The sequence below is a fragment of the Clinocottus analis genome, unplaced genomic scaffold (assembly GCF_023055335.1).
Source record: "Clinocottus analis isolate CAN_PGR_092001 unplaced genomic scaffold, fCliAna1.0.p SCAF_46, whole genome shotgun sequence".
Classification (NCBI taxonomy): domain Eukaryota; kingdom Metazoa; phylum Chordata; class Actinopteri; order Perciformes; family Cottidae; genus Clinocottus; species Clinocottus analis.
This window is the reverse complement of record NW_027176203.1, coordinates 83,921-102,500: the sequence shown is the minus strand read 5'-3', so window position 1 is coordinate 102,500 and position 18,580 is coordinate 83,921. Positions and strand designations below refer to the sequence as shown.

At 46.9% G+C, this 18,580-nt stretch overlaps 1 protein-coding gene across 2 annotated transcripts in view; it reads left to right on the top strand.

Annotated features, from left to right (window-relative positions):
* The window catches only part of slc24a3 (solute carrier family 24 member 3), a 71,105-nt gene that overhangs the window by 42,416 nt on the left and 10,109 nt on the right, over positions 1-18,580 (top strand). For both annotated transcript variants that reach the window (XM_068599368.1, XM_068599369.1), the window contains 10 exons: positions 1,582-1,656; positions 1,816-1,900; positions 3,580-3,683; positions 3,862-3,936; positions 4,158-4,183; positions 4,276-4,329; positions 9,697-9,824; positions 9,941-10,101; positions 11,873-12,104; positions 16,756-16,922. In XM_068599368.1, coding sequence (XP_068455469.1) covers positions 1,582-1,656; positions 1,816-1,900; positions 3,580-3,683; positions 3,862-3,936; positions 4,158-4,183; positions 4,276-4,329; positions 9,697-9,824; positions 9,941-10,101; positions 11,873-12,104; positions 16,756-16,922 — 1,107 coding nt within the window. The remainder of the gene's footprint in view (positions 1-1,581; positions 1,657-1,815; positions 1,901-3,579; positions 3,684-3,861; positions 3,937-4,157; positions 4,184-4,275; positions 4,330-9,696; positions 9,825-9,940; positions 10,102-11,872; positions 12,105-16,755; positions 16,923-18,580) is intronic.

The window sequence follows — 18,580 nt, the reverse complement described above, 5'->3', positions numbered from 1 at the left end:
TGTGAGCATCTCTTACGTTAGCTTTATGTTAGCATCTCTTATGTTAGCTTTCTGTGAGCATCTCTTATGTTAGCTTTCTGTGAGCATCTCTTATGTTAGCTTTCTGTGAGCATCTCTGGTGTTAGCTTTCTGTTAGCATCTCTTATGTTAGCTTTCTGTGAGCATCTCTGGTGTTAGCTTTCTGTTAGCATCTCTTATGTTAGCTTTGTGTAAGCATCTCTTACGTTAGCTTTCTGTGAGCATCTCTTACATTAGCTTTCTGTTAGCATCTCTTACGTTAGCTTTCTGTGAGCATCTCTTACGTTAGCTTTCTGTGAGCATCTCTGGTGTTAGCTTTCTGTTAGCATCTCTTATGTTAGCTTTCTGTGAGCATCTCTTACGTTAGCTTTCTGTGAGCATCTCTTATGTTAGCTTTCTGTTAGCATCTCTTGTGTTAGCGGGTCGGTTTTGAGCCGTATCTTAAATCAGCAGTAAAATACTGTAAAACAATGATTTATCATCAGGTAGTTCCTCATCTCTTGGTTCGCTTGTTAGAATTCCTTATCCATGAACATATTGTTGTGTGTTTTAATATTTTTGGTGTGGACCTCTGGGCCTTTTTTTGTCAGGATACTCCTACATTTCAATTAAAGAAATCCATCCATCCATCCATTTTCCGCCGCTTATCCGGGGTCGGGTCGCGGTGGCAGCACCCAGCAGACCGACCCAGGCTTCCCTCTCACCCGCAACATTTTCCAACTCATTCTGGGGACCCCGAGACGTTCCCAGGCCAGCCGGGAGATATAATCCCTCCAGCGTGTCCTGGGTCTTCCCCGGGGCCTCTTCCCAGTTGGACGTGCCTGGAAAACCTCTAATGGGAGGCGTCCCATTAGAGGTTTTTAATTAAAGAAATGTTAAAATTAATCTCCAGAGAATTATATAAATAATTAATAGGTTGTTGTGTTACTTGACTATTACTGAGGGGTATTAGAACACATTTATCTTTTAATTTTAATATTCTTAACTATAGTAACTTGTATATTTACTTCAAGAAAAAGGCAGAAAGGTATTTTTTCAGCAATATAACTTTAATAGAAACACACTATGAAAAGCAGAACAAGTCATAACACAACATATAGATTTACAGGTAAAACAAACAATCAATCAGAGCTTATGTTTTTTAACTGGGTCCAAACTAACCCGACAATACAAAGGTCATCACTTCAACCAGAGCATTTCATCATTTAGTGAAACACATTTTTGGGGGTTATTTTGTTGAAATAGAGATTTCTTGACAAAGTCAAAATGCGAACGGTGCCGAACACAAGAGGACAAAAGAAAAAAGAAAAGAGCTGGTAATGCAGGCGGGTCGTCGTTATATTCACTTGTTTCTGTCTCAGGGCTCCGTGTTCCCAACAGGGACGACAATGGAGCCTGTGATTCCACTGGAGGGAAAACAGGAGCGCAAATACTTGCCGGTTGTGTATTTTGCCTCAACCTGTGTGCGTGTGTGTGTGTGTGTGTGTGTGTGTGTGTGTGTGTGTGTGTGTGTGTGTGTGTGTGTGTGTGTGTGTGTGTGTGTGTGTGTGTTGGCCTCTGCAGGCGGTCTACATGTTCTATGCCCTGGCCTTGGTGTGTGACGACTACTTTGTCCCGTGTCTGGAGAAGATCTGCGAGGTAAGAACGAAAGTTACAAAGGTAACTACGGTTCTATGAATCCTTACTGCCCGCCAGAGGCAGTGGTTCACACTAGATTAGAAGGAGCCAGCGAAAGTTACAAAGGTAACTACGGTTCTATGAATCCTGGGTGAGCTTCTTTCCTCATCTCTCCGCCAGCGTCTCCAGCTCAGCGAGGATGTCGCTGGTGCCACCTTCATGGCGGCAGGCAGTTCAGCTCCTGAACTTTTCACCTCTGTGATTGGTGAGAAACACACACATTCATTCATATTCATATTCACTTCAACATCTTTTGTCTGAGAACAGTCAGACTCTTTGTTCAGACTAAATTCATATTGTTTCCCACATTAACTTTTAGTCGTAACAGTGAGTCATATACAACTCTTTAGATGAGAGGTTTTTGGAAAGGATTACATCATCTGCTCTCTCTTGATAGTTTTCTTATAATAATGTGTATATTTGATCATTTTCATGGTTTTTGCGTATAATTGTATTTAATTGCATTGTATAGGTGTATAAAAACTACAGATGTATCCAAGCTTTAATAAAAACACATTTTCTGTTGTTGATACAAACTCGGTTATTATTCAGAAACTATCAACAGGGCTATTGAATGACTGCATCCTTTGTTCTTTTTATTTCTGCCTATGAAATACATTACTACAAGTTTTGTGTTATATGAATGAGCTTTATTATTAACCACACAAGGTTGTATGTTCTTCGTTCTCTGTGTGTAGTTCCCTCTGTCTCTCTCTTTTTCTGTCATTTTAATTCTTTTATCAACATGATTAAGTGGATTGCTTTATGCAAATGTTTTATTTCATTGAAAACAATTGCCAGAGGAGGAGGAGGACGAGAGAGGGAGGGAGGGAGGGAGGGAGAGAAGGAGAGGGGTGAGCATAGCAGTCCGGCTTCATAGATCCCGTCGTTGGATGCTAGGTGTATTACATCACTAGATCCTCGTCCTCCACAACGCTAACAGGCTACACGCAGTAGTATCATTAGCTTTGGCTGCAGTGAGTGTGTTCTTGGTTGTGGTGTCCATGTGTTTCTGTCTGAAGTCATCCAGTGTCTGGCTATGACGCGGGGGCGCAGAGTTAGCATCAGCTGTGTGCTCGTCCATCGAGTGGTATTTCTGACTGGATAGCTACGATGATGCTAGCTCAGCTCACGATGACAAACGGCTCATAGCACTTCAGTCTTGTCAAGGGAACCACGTCTCATCATTCATGTTGCCGTATCGCACTCACCATTCATTCATTTCAACCCGTAACGTTAGCCTAGCTTCCAAGCGCAAACGGCGTGCCTATTGTTTTGCTTCTGGTTGAGCTCCATCCTGTTGAGCTCCATCCTGTTGAGCTCCATCCTGTTGAGCTACATCCTGTTGAGCTACATCCTGTTGAGCTACATCCTGTTGAGCTCCATCCTGTTGAGCTACATCCTGTTGAGCTACATCCTGTTGAGCTCCATCCTGTTGAGCTCCATCCTGTTGAGCTCCATCCTGTTGAGCTCCATCCTGTTGAGCTCCATCCTGTTGAGCTACATCCTGTTGAGCTCCATCCTGTTGAGCTCCATCCTGTTGAGCTACATCCTGTTGAGCTCCATCCTGTTGAGCTTTATCCTGTTGAGCTACATCCTGTTAAGCTCCATCCTGTTAAGCTCCATCCTGTTAAGCTCCATCCTGTTGAGCTCCATCCTGTTGAGCTCCATCCTGTTGAGCTCCATCCTGTTGAGCTCCATCCTGTTGAGCTACATCCTGTTGAGCTACATCCTGTAGAGCTCCATCCTGTTGAGCTACATCCTGTTGAGCTACATCCTGTTGAGCTCCATCCTGTTGAGCTACATCCGGCGTTGAAAAATGAAAATGCGTATATATATGTACTGCCCGTGTGCTCACCTGTGTTCTTCCTCTCTACTGTTCAGGAGTCTTCATCACCAAGGGGGACGTCGGGGTCGGCACCATCGTGGGCTCGGCCGTCTTCAACATCCTGTGCATCATTGGAGTTTGTGGGATATTCGCTGTCCAGGTACCAACCGAGTCTCCTCCTCTTTCCAGTGTGACGTTCACAACCCGAGATCCAGCGGCTGATACTTCAAGAATATAGTTTCAAATGTTCATTTTCAGTTTTCTCAGTCTCTCTCTCTCTCTCTCTCTCTCTCTCTCTCTCTCTCTCTCTCTCTCTCTCTCTCTCTCTCTCTCTCCAGACTATTCATCTCTCCCGCTGGCCTCTGCTCAGAGACTCTACGTATTATACTTTGTCCATCTCTGCTCTTCTGGTGGTGAGAACAGCTTCACGTAACCCATTCATGATATTATTTTATTTCATTGAACTAAATTATTTTATGTATTAGTTCATTTGTATTTCATTTTTTCATGTATTGAACAATTTTTTCCAAACATTTTCCGTAAAATCTGTTTTAAATATGAATTCATATGAATGAAGTTATGGAATAACATGTATAGTTTTCTCATCTGTGTCGTTCCTCTCTCATCCCTACAGTTCATATACGATGAAAAGGTGGTTTGGTAAGTTAGTCGTTTTGTTTTTAATACATTTTTCAATCGATGCGCAATAATTAGCGAGCAATTCACAAAGTGCTTGCTGTTGTGTGTTCTAGGTGGGAAGCGCTCACGCTCATCCTGATGTACTTCGTCTACATTTTGATCATGAAGTGAGTGATGACAGAAAGAGGAGGAGCTTGGCTTTAGGGCCAGAGAGAGAGAGACGTCTGGACTTTTCTAAACGCTCTTTTCGTGCTTTTTATGAGACATTATGGGTTTTTTTGATGGGGGGAGGGGGGATCCTGCAGCGACCAGCCGCATTTCTGGAGGGAAGGGATGCACGGGGTCCACCAACCAGGAACGCACGGGCAGTTTGACAAACTTTACCCGACCAGCTGTTGAGTCTTTTAACCCGTAGACAACTGTGGAACCAATGTCGTCTCCAGACCTCCTTTCCCTGTTTAAGTAATTGCAATACTTGTGTTATTGTATGTATTTGTTACGCAAAGTCTTGGAGAAAAAAATTGTATCTGCAAAAAAATCACTTTTAACATCCAGCATGATATGAGCCAGATTTCCCAAAAAAGCCTCCTGGAGCATCAATAAGACACCTTTTTGGAAAGATTAGGACCTAAAGAATCAGAACCTGAACACTGTAATGCCAGAAGTTGTCTATGAATTCATTTATTCCCTGCGCAGAGAAGAGGAACGTCACCAGATTCATATGAGTCTGGTGAGAGACTTCTCACATAGTCCTTCATACACCGGAGGAAAGAACAAAGGGACTGGACCACCTGTGGGCTAAAAGGTCTTCAAGTATGACATGATGGTTTGAATATAAACATTGAACAAAAAGTTTAGAAATGTGTGTTTGGTAGATTATTTCTCTATTCTAACAAAGCTTCTTGTCAATACATTGCATACCGTTGGAAGGCCTGTTTATTTCCTTTCAAAGGAATAAACCTGCATTTCCAGGATGAGCAGCACAGCTGAGTATGTGGGCTGCGCAAAATCTTTTCTGCCAAACAGTCTATCAGGAACCAGGAAGAAAGAAGACGTACGGGCAACTTCACAATGTATTTGTTTAATGAACAGTCAGGAGTCTCATAGCGCGTGAAGAACTATCCACAGTCACAGCAGCCTGGCTCCTCCTCCTTCTGGTCACCAGGTGAACACTGCTGTGGCTCCTCCTCCTCCTCCTCATGGTAAACACTGCTGTGGCTTCTCCTCCTCCTCATGGTGAACACTGCTGTGGCTCCTCCTCCTCCTCATGGTGAACACTGCTGTGGCTACTCCTCCTCCTCATCGTGAACACTGCTGTGGCTCCTCCTCCTCATGGTGACCACTGCTGTGGCTCCTCCTCATGGTGACCACTGCTGTGGCTCCTCCTCCTCATGTTGACACTGCTGTGGCTCCTCCTCCTCATGGTGACCACTGCTGTGGCTCCTCCTCCTCATGTTGACACTGCTGTGGCTCCTCCTCCTCATGGTGAACACTGCTGTGGCTACTCCTCCTCCTCATCGTGAACACTGCTGTGGCTCCTCCTCCTCATGGTGACCACTGCTGTGGCTCCTCCTCATGGTGACCACTGCTGTGGCTCCTCCTCCTCATGTTGACACTGCTGTGGCTCCTCCTCCTCATGGTGACCACTGCTGTGGCTCCTCCTCCTCATGTTGACACTGCTGTGGCTCCTCCTCCTCATGGTGAACACTGCTGTGGCTCCTCCTTCTCATGTTGACACTGCTGTGGCTCCTCCTCCTCATGGTGAACACTGCTGTGGCTCCTCCTCCTCATGGTGAACACTGCTGTGGCTCCTCCTCCTCATGGTGAACACTGCTGTGGCTCCTCCTCCTCATGGTGACCACTGCTGTGGCTCCTCCTCCTCATGGTGAACACTGCTGTGGCTCCTTCTCCTCATGGTGAACACTGCTGTGGCTCCTCCTTCTCATGGTGACCACTGCTGTGACTCCTCCTCCTCATGGTAAACACTGCTGTGGCTCCTCCTCCTCGTGGTGAACACTGCTGTGGCTCCTCCTCCTCATGTTGACACTGCTGTGGGTCCTCCTCCTCATGGTGAACACTGCTGTGGCTCCTCCTCATGTTGACACTGCTGTGGCTCCTCCTCCTCATGTTGACACTGCTGTGGCTCCTCCTCCTCCTCATGGTGACCACTGCTGTGGCTCCTCCTCCTCATGGTGACCACTGCTGTGGCTCCTCCTCCTCATGGTGACCACTGCTGTGGCTCCTCCTCCTCATGGTGAACACTGCTGTGGCTCCTCCTCCTCATAGTGACCACTGCTGTGGCTCCTCCTCCTCGTGGTGAACACTGCTGTGGCTCCTCCTCCTCATGGTGACCACTGCTGTGGCTCCTCCTCCTCATGGTGAACACTGCTGTGGCTCCTCCTCCTCATGGTGACCACTGCTGTGGCTCCTCCTCCTCATGTTGACACTGCTGTGGGTCCTCCTCCTCATGTTGACACTGCTGTGGCTCCTCCTCCTCATCGTGAACACTGCTGTGGCTTCTCCTCCTCGTGGTGAACACTGCTGTGGCTCCTCCTCCTCATGGTGACCACTGCTGTGGCTCCTCCTCCTCATGGTGACCACTGCTGTGGCTCCTCCTCCTCATGGTGAACACTGCTGTGGCTCCTCCTCCTCATGGTGACCACTGCTGTGGCTCCTCCTCCTCCTCATCGTGAACACTGCTGTGGCTCCTCCTCCTCATGGTGACCACTGCTGTGGCCCCTCCTCCTCCTCATGGTGACCACTGCTGTGGCTCCTCCTCCTCATGGTGACCACTGCTGTGGCTCCTCCTCCTCATGATGACCACTGCTGTGGCTCCTCCTCCTCATGTTGAACACTGCTGTGGCTCCTCCTCCTCCTCATGGTGAACACTGCTGTGGCTCCTCCTCCTCATGGTGAACACTGCTGTGGCTCCTCCTCCTCATGGTGAACACTGCTGTGGCTCCTCCTCCTCATGGTGACCACTGCTGTGGCTCCTCCTCCTCATGGTGACCGCTGCTGTGGCTCCTCCTCCTCATGGTGACCACTGCTGTGGCTCCTCCTCCTCATGTTGACACTGCTGTGGCTCCTCCTCCTCATGTTGACACTGCTGTGGCTCCTCCTTCTCCTCATGGTGACCACTGCTGTGGCTCCTCCTCCTCATCGTGAACACTGCTGTGGCTTCTCCTTCTCGTGGTGAACACTGCTGTGGCTCCTCCTCATGTTGACACTGCTGTGGCTCCTCCTTCTCATGTTGAACACTGCTGTGGCTCCTCCTCCTCATGGTGAACACTGCTGTGGCTCCTCCTCCTCATGTTGACACTGCTGTGGCTTCTCCTCCTCATGGTGACCACTGCTGTGGCTCCTCCTCCTCATGTTGACACTGCTGTGGCTTCTCCTCCTCATGGTGACCACTGCTGTGGCTCCTCCTCCTCATGGTGAACACTGCTGTGGCTCCTCCTCCTCATGGTGAACACTGCTGTGGCTCCTCCTCCTCATGTTGACACTGCTGTGGGTCCTCCTCCTCATGTTGACACTGCTGTGGCTCCTCCTCCTCATCGTGAACACTGCTGTGGCTCCTCCTCCTCCTCATCGTGAACACTGCTGGGGCTTCTCCTCCTCGTGGTGAACACTGCTGTGGCTCCTCCTTCTCCTCATGGTGACCACTGCTGTGGCTCCTCCTCCTCATGGTGAACACTGCTGTGGCTCCTCCTCCTCATGGTGACCACTGCTGTGGCTCCTCCTCCTCCTCATCGTGAACACTGCTGTGGCTCCTCCTCCTCATGGTGACCACTGCTGTGGCCCCTCCTCCTCCTCATGGTGACCACTGCTGTGGCTCCTCCTCCTCATGGTGACCACTGCTGTGGCTCCTCCTCCTCATGATGACCACTGCTGTGGCTCCTCCTCCTCATGTTGACACTGCTGTGGCTCCTCCTCCTCATGGTGACCACTGCTGTGACTCCTCCTCCTCATGGTAAACACTGCTGTGGCTCCTCCTCCTCATGGTGAACACTGCTGTGGCTCCTCCTCCTCATGATGAACACTGCTGTGGCTCCTCCTCCTCATGGTGACCACTGCTGTGGCTCCTCCTCCTCATGGTGACCACTGCTGTGGCTCCTCCTCCTCATGTTGACACTGCTGTGGCTTCTCCTCCTCATGTTGACACTGCTGTGGCTCCTCCTCCTCATGCTGACCACTGCTGTGGCTCCTCCTCCTCATGTTGACACTGCTGTGGCTCCTCCTTCTCCTCATGGTGACCACTGCTGTGGCTCCTCCTCCTCATCGTGAACACTGCTGTGGCTTCTCCTCCTCGTGGTGAACACTGCTGTCGCTCCTCCTCATGTTGACACTGCTGTGGCTCCTCCTTCTCATGTTGAACACTGCTGTGGCTCCTCCTCCTCATGGTGAACACTGCTGTGGCTCCTCCTCCTCATGTTGACACTGCTGTGGCTTCTCCTCCTCATGGTGACCACTGCTGTGGCTCCTCCTCCTCATCGTGAACACTGCTGTGGCTTCTCCTCCTCGTGGTGAACACTGCTGTGGCTCCTCCTCATGTTGACACTGCTGTGGCTCCTCCTTCTCATGTTGAACACTGCTGTGGCTCCTCCTCCTCATGCTGACCACTGCTGTGGCTCCTCCTCCTCATGTTGACACTGCTGTGGCTCCTCCTCCTCATGGTGACCACTGCTGTGGCTCCTCCTCCTCATCGTGACCACTGCTGTGGCTCCTCCTCCTCATCGTGAACACTGCTGTGGCTCCTCCTCCTCATGGTGACCACTGCTGTGGCTCCTCCTCCTCATCGTGAACACTGCTGTGGCTCCTCCTCCTCGTGGTGAACACTGCTGTGGCTCCTCCTCCTCGTGGTGAACACTGCTGTGGCTCCTTCTCCTCATGTTGACACTGCTGTGGCTCCTCCTCCTCGTGGTGAACACTGCTGTGGCTCCTTCTCCTCATGTTGACACTGCTGTGGCTCCTCCTTCTCTTCCTCATGGTCACCAGCCTGGTGAACAAGAGTCAACGGCAACATCAGAATAATCTGTTTGACAGAGAAGATTTTGTAAATTCTTCATGGCGCAGCTGTGCTGCTCATCCTAAAAATGCATGTTTCTTACAGATAGGGCACCGTTTGAATAATAAACAGTTTTTCCAACGGTATAAAATATATTGACAAGAAGCTTTGTTAGAAAAGAGAAATAATCCATAACACACATTTTTTAACTTTTCGTTCAATGTTCATAAAGACAGTCAGACCCTGCTAAAGAGGAAGAAAGGTGTTCTGAAGGGACTGCCAAAATCAACACACAATCAAAGTTCCTTTTTGAAACTTAAATATTAATGGACAAACTATGGAAAAGATTGATGAAAAAAAGAAAACTACATGAAATATAAATATGAAAACACGACAAATCCTTTCTCATGTCGTCTTGCTCGAGTTCCGTAGCCACTCAAACAAAACCATTTCATTATTATTTAAAAAATGCCATTTTACTCATCTAAATATTAGAAAGTAATAGTATTTACTATGACCTTTGTTTCAGGATGAACTCCCACATTGTTCGTTTTCTGGAGAGGCGGAGCAAGAACTCTCCCAGTTTGAGGAACGGAGCAGCCAATAATGCCGAGCTTGACGACGGCTGTGACGCGACCGCCGTCCTGCTGAAGAAAGGTGCGTTCTAAAACTCCCACCAGGTCATTTGAAAGCAATAACTCTGTTACGACTCCATCTTAAACCACATCCATCATGTGTGTGTCTGTGTCTGTGTGTGTGTGTGTGACCGACAGCGAACCACCACAGGAAGCCGTCGGTGCTGATGGTGGACGAGCTGCTGTCGGCGTACCCCCACCAGCTGTCCTTCTCTGAGGCCGGCATGAGGATCATGATCACCAGCCACTTCTCCCCGAGAACCCGCCTCACTATGGCCTCGCGGATGCTCATCACCGAGGTCAGGACACACACACTCACACACACAGACACACACTGCCATTTCTCATTCGTAGTCGGCATTTCAGACCCTCTCTTTGAGAAGGTAATCTAGTGCTGTAATCTAGTGCTGTGCTTGACAGGTTTCCACCAGAGATTTGCACACAAAAAAAACATGGCGACGGCCATAATCCAAGATGGCGACGGAAATTACTGAACTGGTGGCTTCATAACATCAGTCCACAAACCTACGGGTGACATCGCCATAACTGCGTCCACTTCTTGGACAGTCTGGCTGCGTTAGCTTCACAGTTTAAAACAGTTCAATTATGTGATTCAAAGATTTAAGGAAAGATTCAGACTGCACTGCTGAACTACCTGACACAATGTACGTAGTACATTTGTTGAGTATTGATCTGGTCTGTCTCACCAAGAAGCTAGAATCTCAGGACTTACTGGTGTTGATTACGTTACTGTTTTTTACATTTGCAGTCGTATTTAATCATAAACTAGCCACAGCGCTGTAGTTGCTATTGCACCTGAGGCTGCTGCACCTGAGGCTGCTGCATCTGGGGCTGCTGCACCTGGGGCTGCTGCACCTGGGGCTGCTGGTGCTTCTCCCCGTGGCCTCTCCTTGGAGCGGGGAGAGGTTGCTTCCGCTGCAGCTGTGCTGCAATGTCATGTCTGAGCAGGGTCAGTGTGGCGGTTTTGTTGATAGATTTGGAAAACAGGCAATGCTCCGGCTCCGGTCGCGTGCTTTAGAGCGCCCGTGCCCGGACCTCGGCGCTGCCCGGGGCCGTGGATGATGTGCTTGTGACTTCTCTCCCTGCCGGGGAGGGACACGCCCCCTGCTCTGCTGACCGATACGCTCTATCCTTAATGCCGCGTGTTCGGCCCACTCAAGTGCATCAGTGGTCTGAGGTGTCGGCAACCCACCCGACCTGTCTAGGAGTCCGCACGCGCGAGTAAGAGGGTCTGAAAGCCCGTTGTGCAATGAAAGTGAGGGGCGGCACGCGTGACGTGGCCCTCACAGGTCCGCGGATCGGTATGCGCGTAGTGGAGCCGTGTGGTGGAGCCGCGTGGTGGAGCAGACAGTAAGAGTGTGTCGGTCTGTGACACTTTTTTTTGTTGTGATCACAGCTGACCTAATGGCCAACACCATAGACCACCACTATGGTGTTATATATATATATATATGTATATATATATATATATATATATATATATATATATATATATATATATATATATATATATATATATGCATATATATATATATATATATATATATATATATATATATGTGTATATATATATATATATATATATGTGTATATATATATATATATATGTATATATATATATATATATATATATATATATGTATATATATATATATATATATATATGTATATATGTATATATATATATATATATATGTATATATATATATATGTATATGTATATATATATATATATATATATATATATGTATATATATATGTGTATATATATGTGTATATATATATGTGTATATATATGTGTATATATATATGTGTATATATATGTGTATATATATATGTGTATATATATGTGTATATATATATGTGTGTATATATATATGTGTATATATATGTGTATATATATATGTGTATATATATATATATATATATATATATATGTATATATATATATATATGTATATATATATATATATATATATATATATATATATATATATATGTATATGTATATGTATATATATATATGATAAATATGTTTGTATTTTACAGAGGCAGCGTCTAATCAACACGCGGACATTGATCAACGGCGACTCTGACGTTCCAGTCAAAGGAGGAAGTAGGCGGGGCGTAGAAAACGGGACGGAGAGGGGTGGTGGCGTTCGCCGTGACGACCAGGAGGCGGGTAACGAGACGGAGAATGAGGACAACGAGAACAATGAGAACGACGAGGAGGAAGAAGAGGATGATAGAGGGGGACCCTTAGTGCCCTTCCAGTGCCCAGGTACCTGCTGGAGACGGATGTGTTATTGTCAAAGACTTACTCTGTCGCTTTTTGCTACACACACACACACACACACACACACACACACACACAGTTACTGCAAGAAAAGTGAAACCAACACGTAATTGCCACCAAAAACATGTATTTTTATATATCTTTATGTTTACATGGTAAACAATCAAGATATGTGTTCATAACACTTAATTGTTGACGTTTGACTCTTTTTTGATTGACCGGTTATATAGAAGTCTATGCTTCATGTGTTAAAGTTGCATTCTCTCTCCTGACCACCAGGGGGCGACTCCTCTGGTTGTATAGAAGTCTACACTTCATGTGTTAGAGCTGCATTCTCTCTCCTGACCACCAGGGGGTGACTCCTCTGGTTGTATAGAAGTCTACACTTCATGTGTTACAGCTGCATTCTCTCTCCTGACCACCAGGGGGCGACTCCTGTGGTTGTATAGAAGTCTATGCTTCATGTGTTAAAGCTGCATTCTCTCTCCTGACCACCAGGGGGCGACCCCTCTGGTTGTATAGAAGTCTATGTTTCATGTGTTGAAGCTGCATTCTCTCTCCTGACCACCAGGGGGCGACTCCTCTAGTTGTATCGAAGTCTATGTTTCATGTGTTAAAGCTGCATTCTCTCTCTTGACCACCAGGGGGCGACTCCTCTGGTTGTATAGAAGTCTATGCTTCATGTGTTAAAGCTGCATTCTCTCTCCTGACCACCAGGGGGCGACTCCTCTGGTTGTATAGAAGTCTATATAAATCAAATCTTCAATACAGCGTGATGTTCATTTCGTACATTATGACATTTTGTAAATTAGGAAATTTAGAGTCAAACGGCTGTTTTAGGGCAGGGCTACTTTGATTGACAGGTCCTTGCTGCTACCAGAGACGTGTACGGTGTCTCTATGTCACTCTTCCACATTCATTGGTTGGGAAAAAAACAAGGCAATGGCCGTAATCCAAGATGGTGACAGCGAACTCAAGGCTTCAAAACGGCAGTCCACAAACCAACAGTCACAATGACTACGTCCACTTCTTGTCCCCTCCATGAGTCTTGCTCGTGCCCGGACAAGATGCTTCGAACTTCTTTACCAATGTGTGTATGAACATGTGGATTCCACTTCAACCCACCCTTGGCTTTTTTCCGTGGTAGAACTATGACAACACCACAGGCGTTAGGAGGACAAGTACCGAGGTGCAGTAAACACGGAGTCAAACAATACATTATTATAATTGTTAGGATTGATAAAGAATAGATTTTAAATGGCTGCCGTAGCCATCTCACTAATTGTTTAAACTTTTAAATGGCGGAGTAGTGCAGGATGCCCCGTGTCGCGCTGTTGACTGTTCTCTCTGGTATCGGCTCAGCTCGCTTAGGAGCTCGATTGAAGTGGTACCACACGTAAATAAATAAATGCAATGTTTAGTTTCGCATTACATTACATGTCATTTAGCTCACACTTTTATCCAAAGCGACTTACAATAAGTGCATTCAACCGTAAGTACGAACTAGGATCAACAAGAATCAAGACAGAACAATTTCTTAAATAAAGTCAAACTACAAAGTGCTATCAGTAAGAACCATCCAAGTGCTGCCTAAGTGCTGCTGTCATTGTCTTTATTCAAGGTGTCGTCGAAAGACATGAGTCTTCAGTTTGCGGTGGAAGATGTAGACACTTCCTGCTGTCCTGATGTCAATGAGGAACTCATTCCACCATCGAGGAGCCAGGAAGCAAACAGTCGAGATTATGTTGAGTGTTGAGTTCGCAGTGACAGAGCAACGAGCTGATTGGCTGAAGCTGAGCGGAGCGAACGAGCTGGTGTGTACGGTTTCACCGTGTCCTGGCTGTAGGTCGACCTGATCTGTTCATAGCACGGTACGTAAGTACCAATGTTTTGAAGCGGATGCGGGCGGCCACTGGCAGCCATTTAAGATCGTGGAGGAGTGCGAGTTAATTTCGGAAAGTTGAAGATCAGTCAAGCTACTGCGTTCTGGATGAGCTGTAGAGGTCGAGTTGCATTAGCAGGTAGACCTTCAGGAGGGAGTTACAGTAGTCAAGAAGATGATCAGAGCCTGGACCAGAACCTGTGCTGCCTTCTGTGTGAGCAGGGGAAGTATTCTCCTGATGTTGTGTAGCATGGACCTCCAGGAGAAGAGGACGTATTCTCCTGATGTTGTGTAGCATGGACCTACAGGAGAAGAGGACATATTCTCCTGATGTTGTGTAGCATGGACCTACAGGAGAAGAGGACGTATTCTCCTGATGTTGTGTAGCATGGACTTACAGGAGAAGAGGACGTATTCTCCTGATGTTGTGTGGCATGGACCTACAGGAGAAGAGGACGTATTCTCATGATGTTGTACAGCATGGACCTACAGGAGAAGAGGACGTATTCTCCTGATGTTGTGTGGCATGGACCTACAGGAGAAGAGGACGTATTCTCATGATGTTGTACAGCATGGACCTACAGGAGAAGAGGACGTATTCTCCTGATGTTGTGTAGCATGGACTTACAGGAGAAGAGGACGTATTCTCCTGATGTTGTGTGGCATGGACCTACAGGACAAGAGGACGTATTCTCATGATGTTGTACAGCATGGACCTACAGGAGAAGAGGACGTATTCTCCTGATGTTGTGTGGCATGGACCTACAGGAGAAGAGGACGTATTCTCATGATGTTGTACAGCATGGACCTACAGGAGAGGACGTATTCTCCTGATGTTGTGTAGCATGGACTTACAGGAGAAGAGGACATAGTCTCCTGATGTTGTACAGCATGTAACTACAGGAGCATGTTGTTGCGGTGATGTTGGCAGTCAGGGAGAGTTGACTGTCAAGTGTCACACCGAGGTTCCTGGCAGTCGGGTCGGGCCAGCACTAAGTGTTTGAAGGTGATCATGAGTTCTTGGGTGGTGGAGCCTTTTCTGGATTGGTAGAAGAGGCTTTTGGCTCCAGTGATAGAGGCAGAGAAGGAGGAGAGAAGAGAGTTAAAGGCGACCAGGTCGTCAGGATGTTTGGATTTTTGCCATTTCCTTTCCGATGCTCGCAGAGTGGCTCTCTCTGCGCTCACTGAGTCAGACAACCACAGACCTGGAGGGGACTTGCAGACCTTTTCTTGTCGTGAGAGGACAGAGAGAATCGAGGGAGGAAGGCAGGGTGGAGAGGAGAGCGTTTGTGGTAGAGCCAAGATGCCTGAGTGAGAAAGAGTCTGTTGAAGGAAGGGCCGACGGGACAGATGAGGCCAGAGAGGAGGGAGAGAGGGTGCGAATGTTGCGACGGACGGGTGCAGAGTCAGTTGATGTGGGAGGGTCTTCAGTTCCACAGAGTGGGAGAGAGTAGGAGATGAAGATGTGGTCAGAGACATGAAGTGGAGTCACAGTGAAGTTGGACGTAGAGCAGTTCCTGGTGAAGATGTAGTCAAGATGGTTGCCAGCTTTGTGAGTAGGAGGAGAAGGACTGAGCGACAGAGCAAAGTAAGACAGCAAGAGTACCAGTTCACTTGACTTCTCTATCTGGATGTTGAAGTTGCCCAGAAGGATGAGCGGGGGGCCGTTTTCTGGGAAGTTTGATAGGAGGACATGTAATTCTTCCAAGAAGTCTTCAAGAGAACCAGGTGGACGGTAGAGAACAACAATGTTTAGTTTAACTGGATGAGTGACTCACAGCATGGTACTCAAAAGACAGTGGGGTAAATGGTGTAAGTGGGAAGAGAGAAAAAGTCCATTTGGGGGAGATCAGTAGACCTGTGCCACCACCCCGTCCAGTGGGCCTAGGTGTGTGGCTGAAGGAGAAGGCAGAGGAGAGAGCAGCAGGGTAGATGTGTTGTCCGGTGTGATCCAAGTCTCAGTAAGAGCCAGGAAGTCCAGAGATTGCTTGAGAGCAAAGCCAGAGAGGAAGTCTGCCTTACGGTTGGCTGACTGGCAGGTCCAGAGGCCCCCTGAGACAAGGTGTTGGGTCTGTGTGGAGCGGGTGGGGAAGATTACAGAGGATTCTGATGCATGTGAGAACGAGTCTGAGGCCTATAGTATCTATGAGTGGATATGCACACAGGTATGGGAAGAAGACACATATTCACATGGCAGTGTTTATACTTAGCCGCCCCTGATGACTCCAACGAAAGACTCCTCTGTCTTTATCCTCCGAGTCTTCATACAACAAGTCTTCACTGACGCTACAGCTGATGCTTCAATCCCCACCTGTTTTCGACTGAGTGGGTGCACTAGTGAAGTGCTGTGCTGTCGGCTTTCAGTCTTAATGCTAAGCTAACCACATCCTAACTTTACCGTCATATTTCTAAATAAATTTTTCTATTCCTTTGACAGTTTTGTAGTTTGGATCTAAAGCAGAGAACATTTGGTACAAAGCATTCTTGTTTCAGAAGTTCTCGTTTCAGGAGAACAGAATGTGTTCGCAGGTTGTTAAATGTTGGGTCAAGGTTGTTTCCAGTCATACGTATCACACCGTGTGGGTTTGGAACAAACTGTCTCGCTTGCAATAACTTACTTCCTGCATATCGGATACTGTCACAGGACAGCAGACTGTTCTTATGGGTGGACCATTTTGGAGCGGTGTGTATATCGTGTGACGAGGGATAATACTGTGTATCTGAGTTCTGACCCTTGACCCTTTGTGTTTTTAGCTGGGGTGTGTAACAAGCTGAAGTGGCTGCTGGGCTGGCCTCTGTGCCTACTGCTGTACTTCACCGTCCCAAACAGCTCCACGCCTCGCTGGGACAACTACTTCATGCTGTCCTTCGCCTGCTCCACGCTGTGGATCGCCGCCTTCTCCTACGTCATGGTCTGGATGGTGAGAGACAGAAAAGAAGGGGGGAGGCCAACTGGCAGAGACAGATTATAGTTGTCAAATAAATACTTTTCTGCATTAGCCTGCTTTTTTTTCAATACATTTATACACACGTTAAATCCTTTAACCCATTGAAAACTGAGGAACCAATTTTGGCTCTTGACGTCCTTTTCCCCAAATAATTAATTACTTACAATACTTGTGTTTATTGTATGTATTTGTTCAGCAAAGTATTGGGGGAAAAAAGCATACCTGCAAAAAAATCCCTTTTAAAAGATATTTTGATGGTAACTCTGAACATCCAGCATGATATGAGCCAGATTCCCCAAAAAAGCCTCCTGCAGCGTCAATAAGACCTTTATGGAAAGATTAGGACCTAAAGAATCAGAACCTGAACAACAATCACAATAAAACAAAGTCTTGTCCTGTTAGGAAGGAGTTTAGTCAAGAAACTGTGTCGTTCGGTTCAAAAATTGAGAAAATTACGTACATTGCGCCCAAAGATTGTCTGAATGGAGCATGCTGATGGAGCAAGGAGGATCTTCACGCACAGTTTCCAAAAGGTTGATATCTCGTAGAGCAGTAAAAGGAGCAATGCGTGAGGTTTAATGGTGTTGGAGAACTACCCGGGTTTCCGGGTAACGTAAAAAGGCAAAAAGGCTTTCGTGAGCCTTTGTTTTGGGCTTCATGGCACACACTCAGTGAAGAAGATCCGCTCTCAGCCAGCGGTGGGCAAACTACGGCCCGTATACGTTTTAATCCGGCCCACCGAGTATTATAAGTGTTATAATTATTCTAAGAATTATAAGTTTTAGTAAAGACGGCTGTGGCACTTTTCCGTTAACAGACTTGAGTTTCCCGTTGACGACAACAGAACAGCATCGATGTGTCCTCATGTTTATTTATTGCTTATTCATGCCACAAGCGAGCGCGCCACGTTTCTTTAAGGATACCGTAATAAACCGCATACCACTGGAAAGCTCCGCTCTTAGCGTTCGGAATCCTTTGGAATTACGTGGTAAAGCGTTAACTTTCAAAGAGTTACGGTAATTTTAATGTGGCGCGTCACTTCCTGTCGCCGGAGACAGGGTTTGTACTACAAGAGCTTACAGTTGTAAAAAGAACTGACAGCTGATGACCCGCGGGGCTGCGCCGCCCTGCGTTCATGTCATGTGACCTGTAGGGTTCTGCCTGCAGCCTCCTGCCAGCGTCCTGCATTGAGCCCTTCTGTCACAATGAGTGGACCAAAGAAAAGTCCACAGTGAGTGTTTACTTCTGTTTCACAGAAGTACGATCAGAGGCTGTATGTTTTATTTTCCAAGAGACCGTTGTGGTTCAAAGAATACGATATCAGCCGCCACCAAGCATGCTAATGCTGGTCGACGAGAATAGCTCCTTTGATGCGTGGCGTCAAACTGCTGCCGGTCCACCTGATGTAGCGCTGATAGCGGCCACCATTCAGATGCTGTTGGGACTATGGATAATATTATAAACCCAGACATGATGGAGTTTGATGTTCAAACATATGTATAATTTACACAACAAGTATAAAGCAGAACTAGTGGATATTTCAATGGTGGATGACGGAAACGGTAACTGTTTTCGCGGAGATAAGCCACGCCCCCTTTCAGGCGCGAGTAACATTCACAACGTGTTTGAAC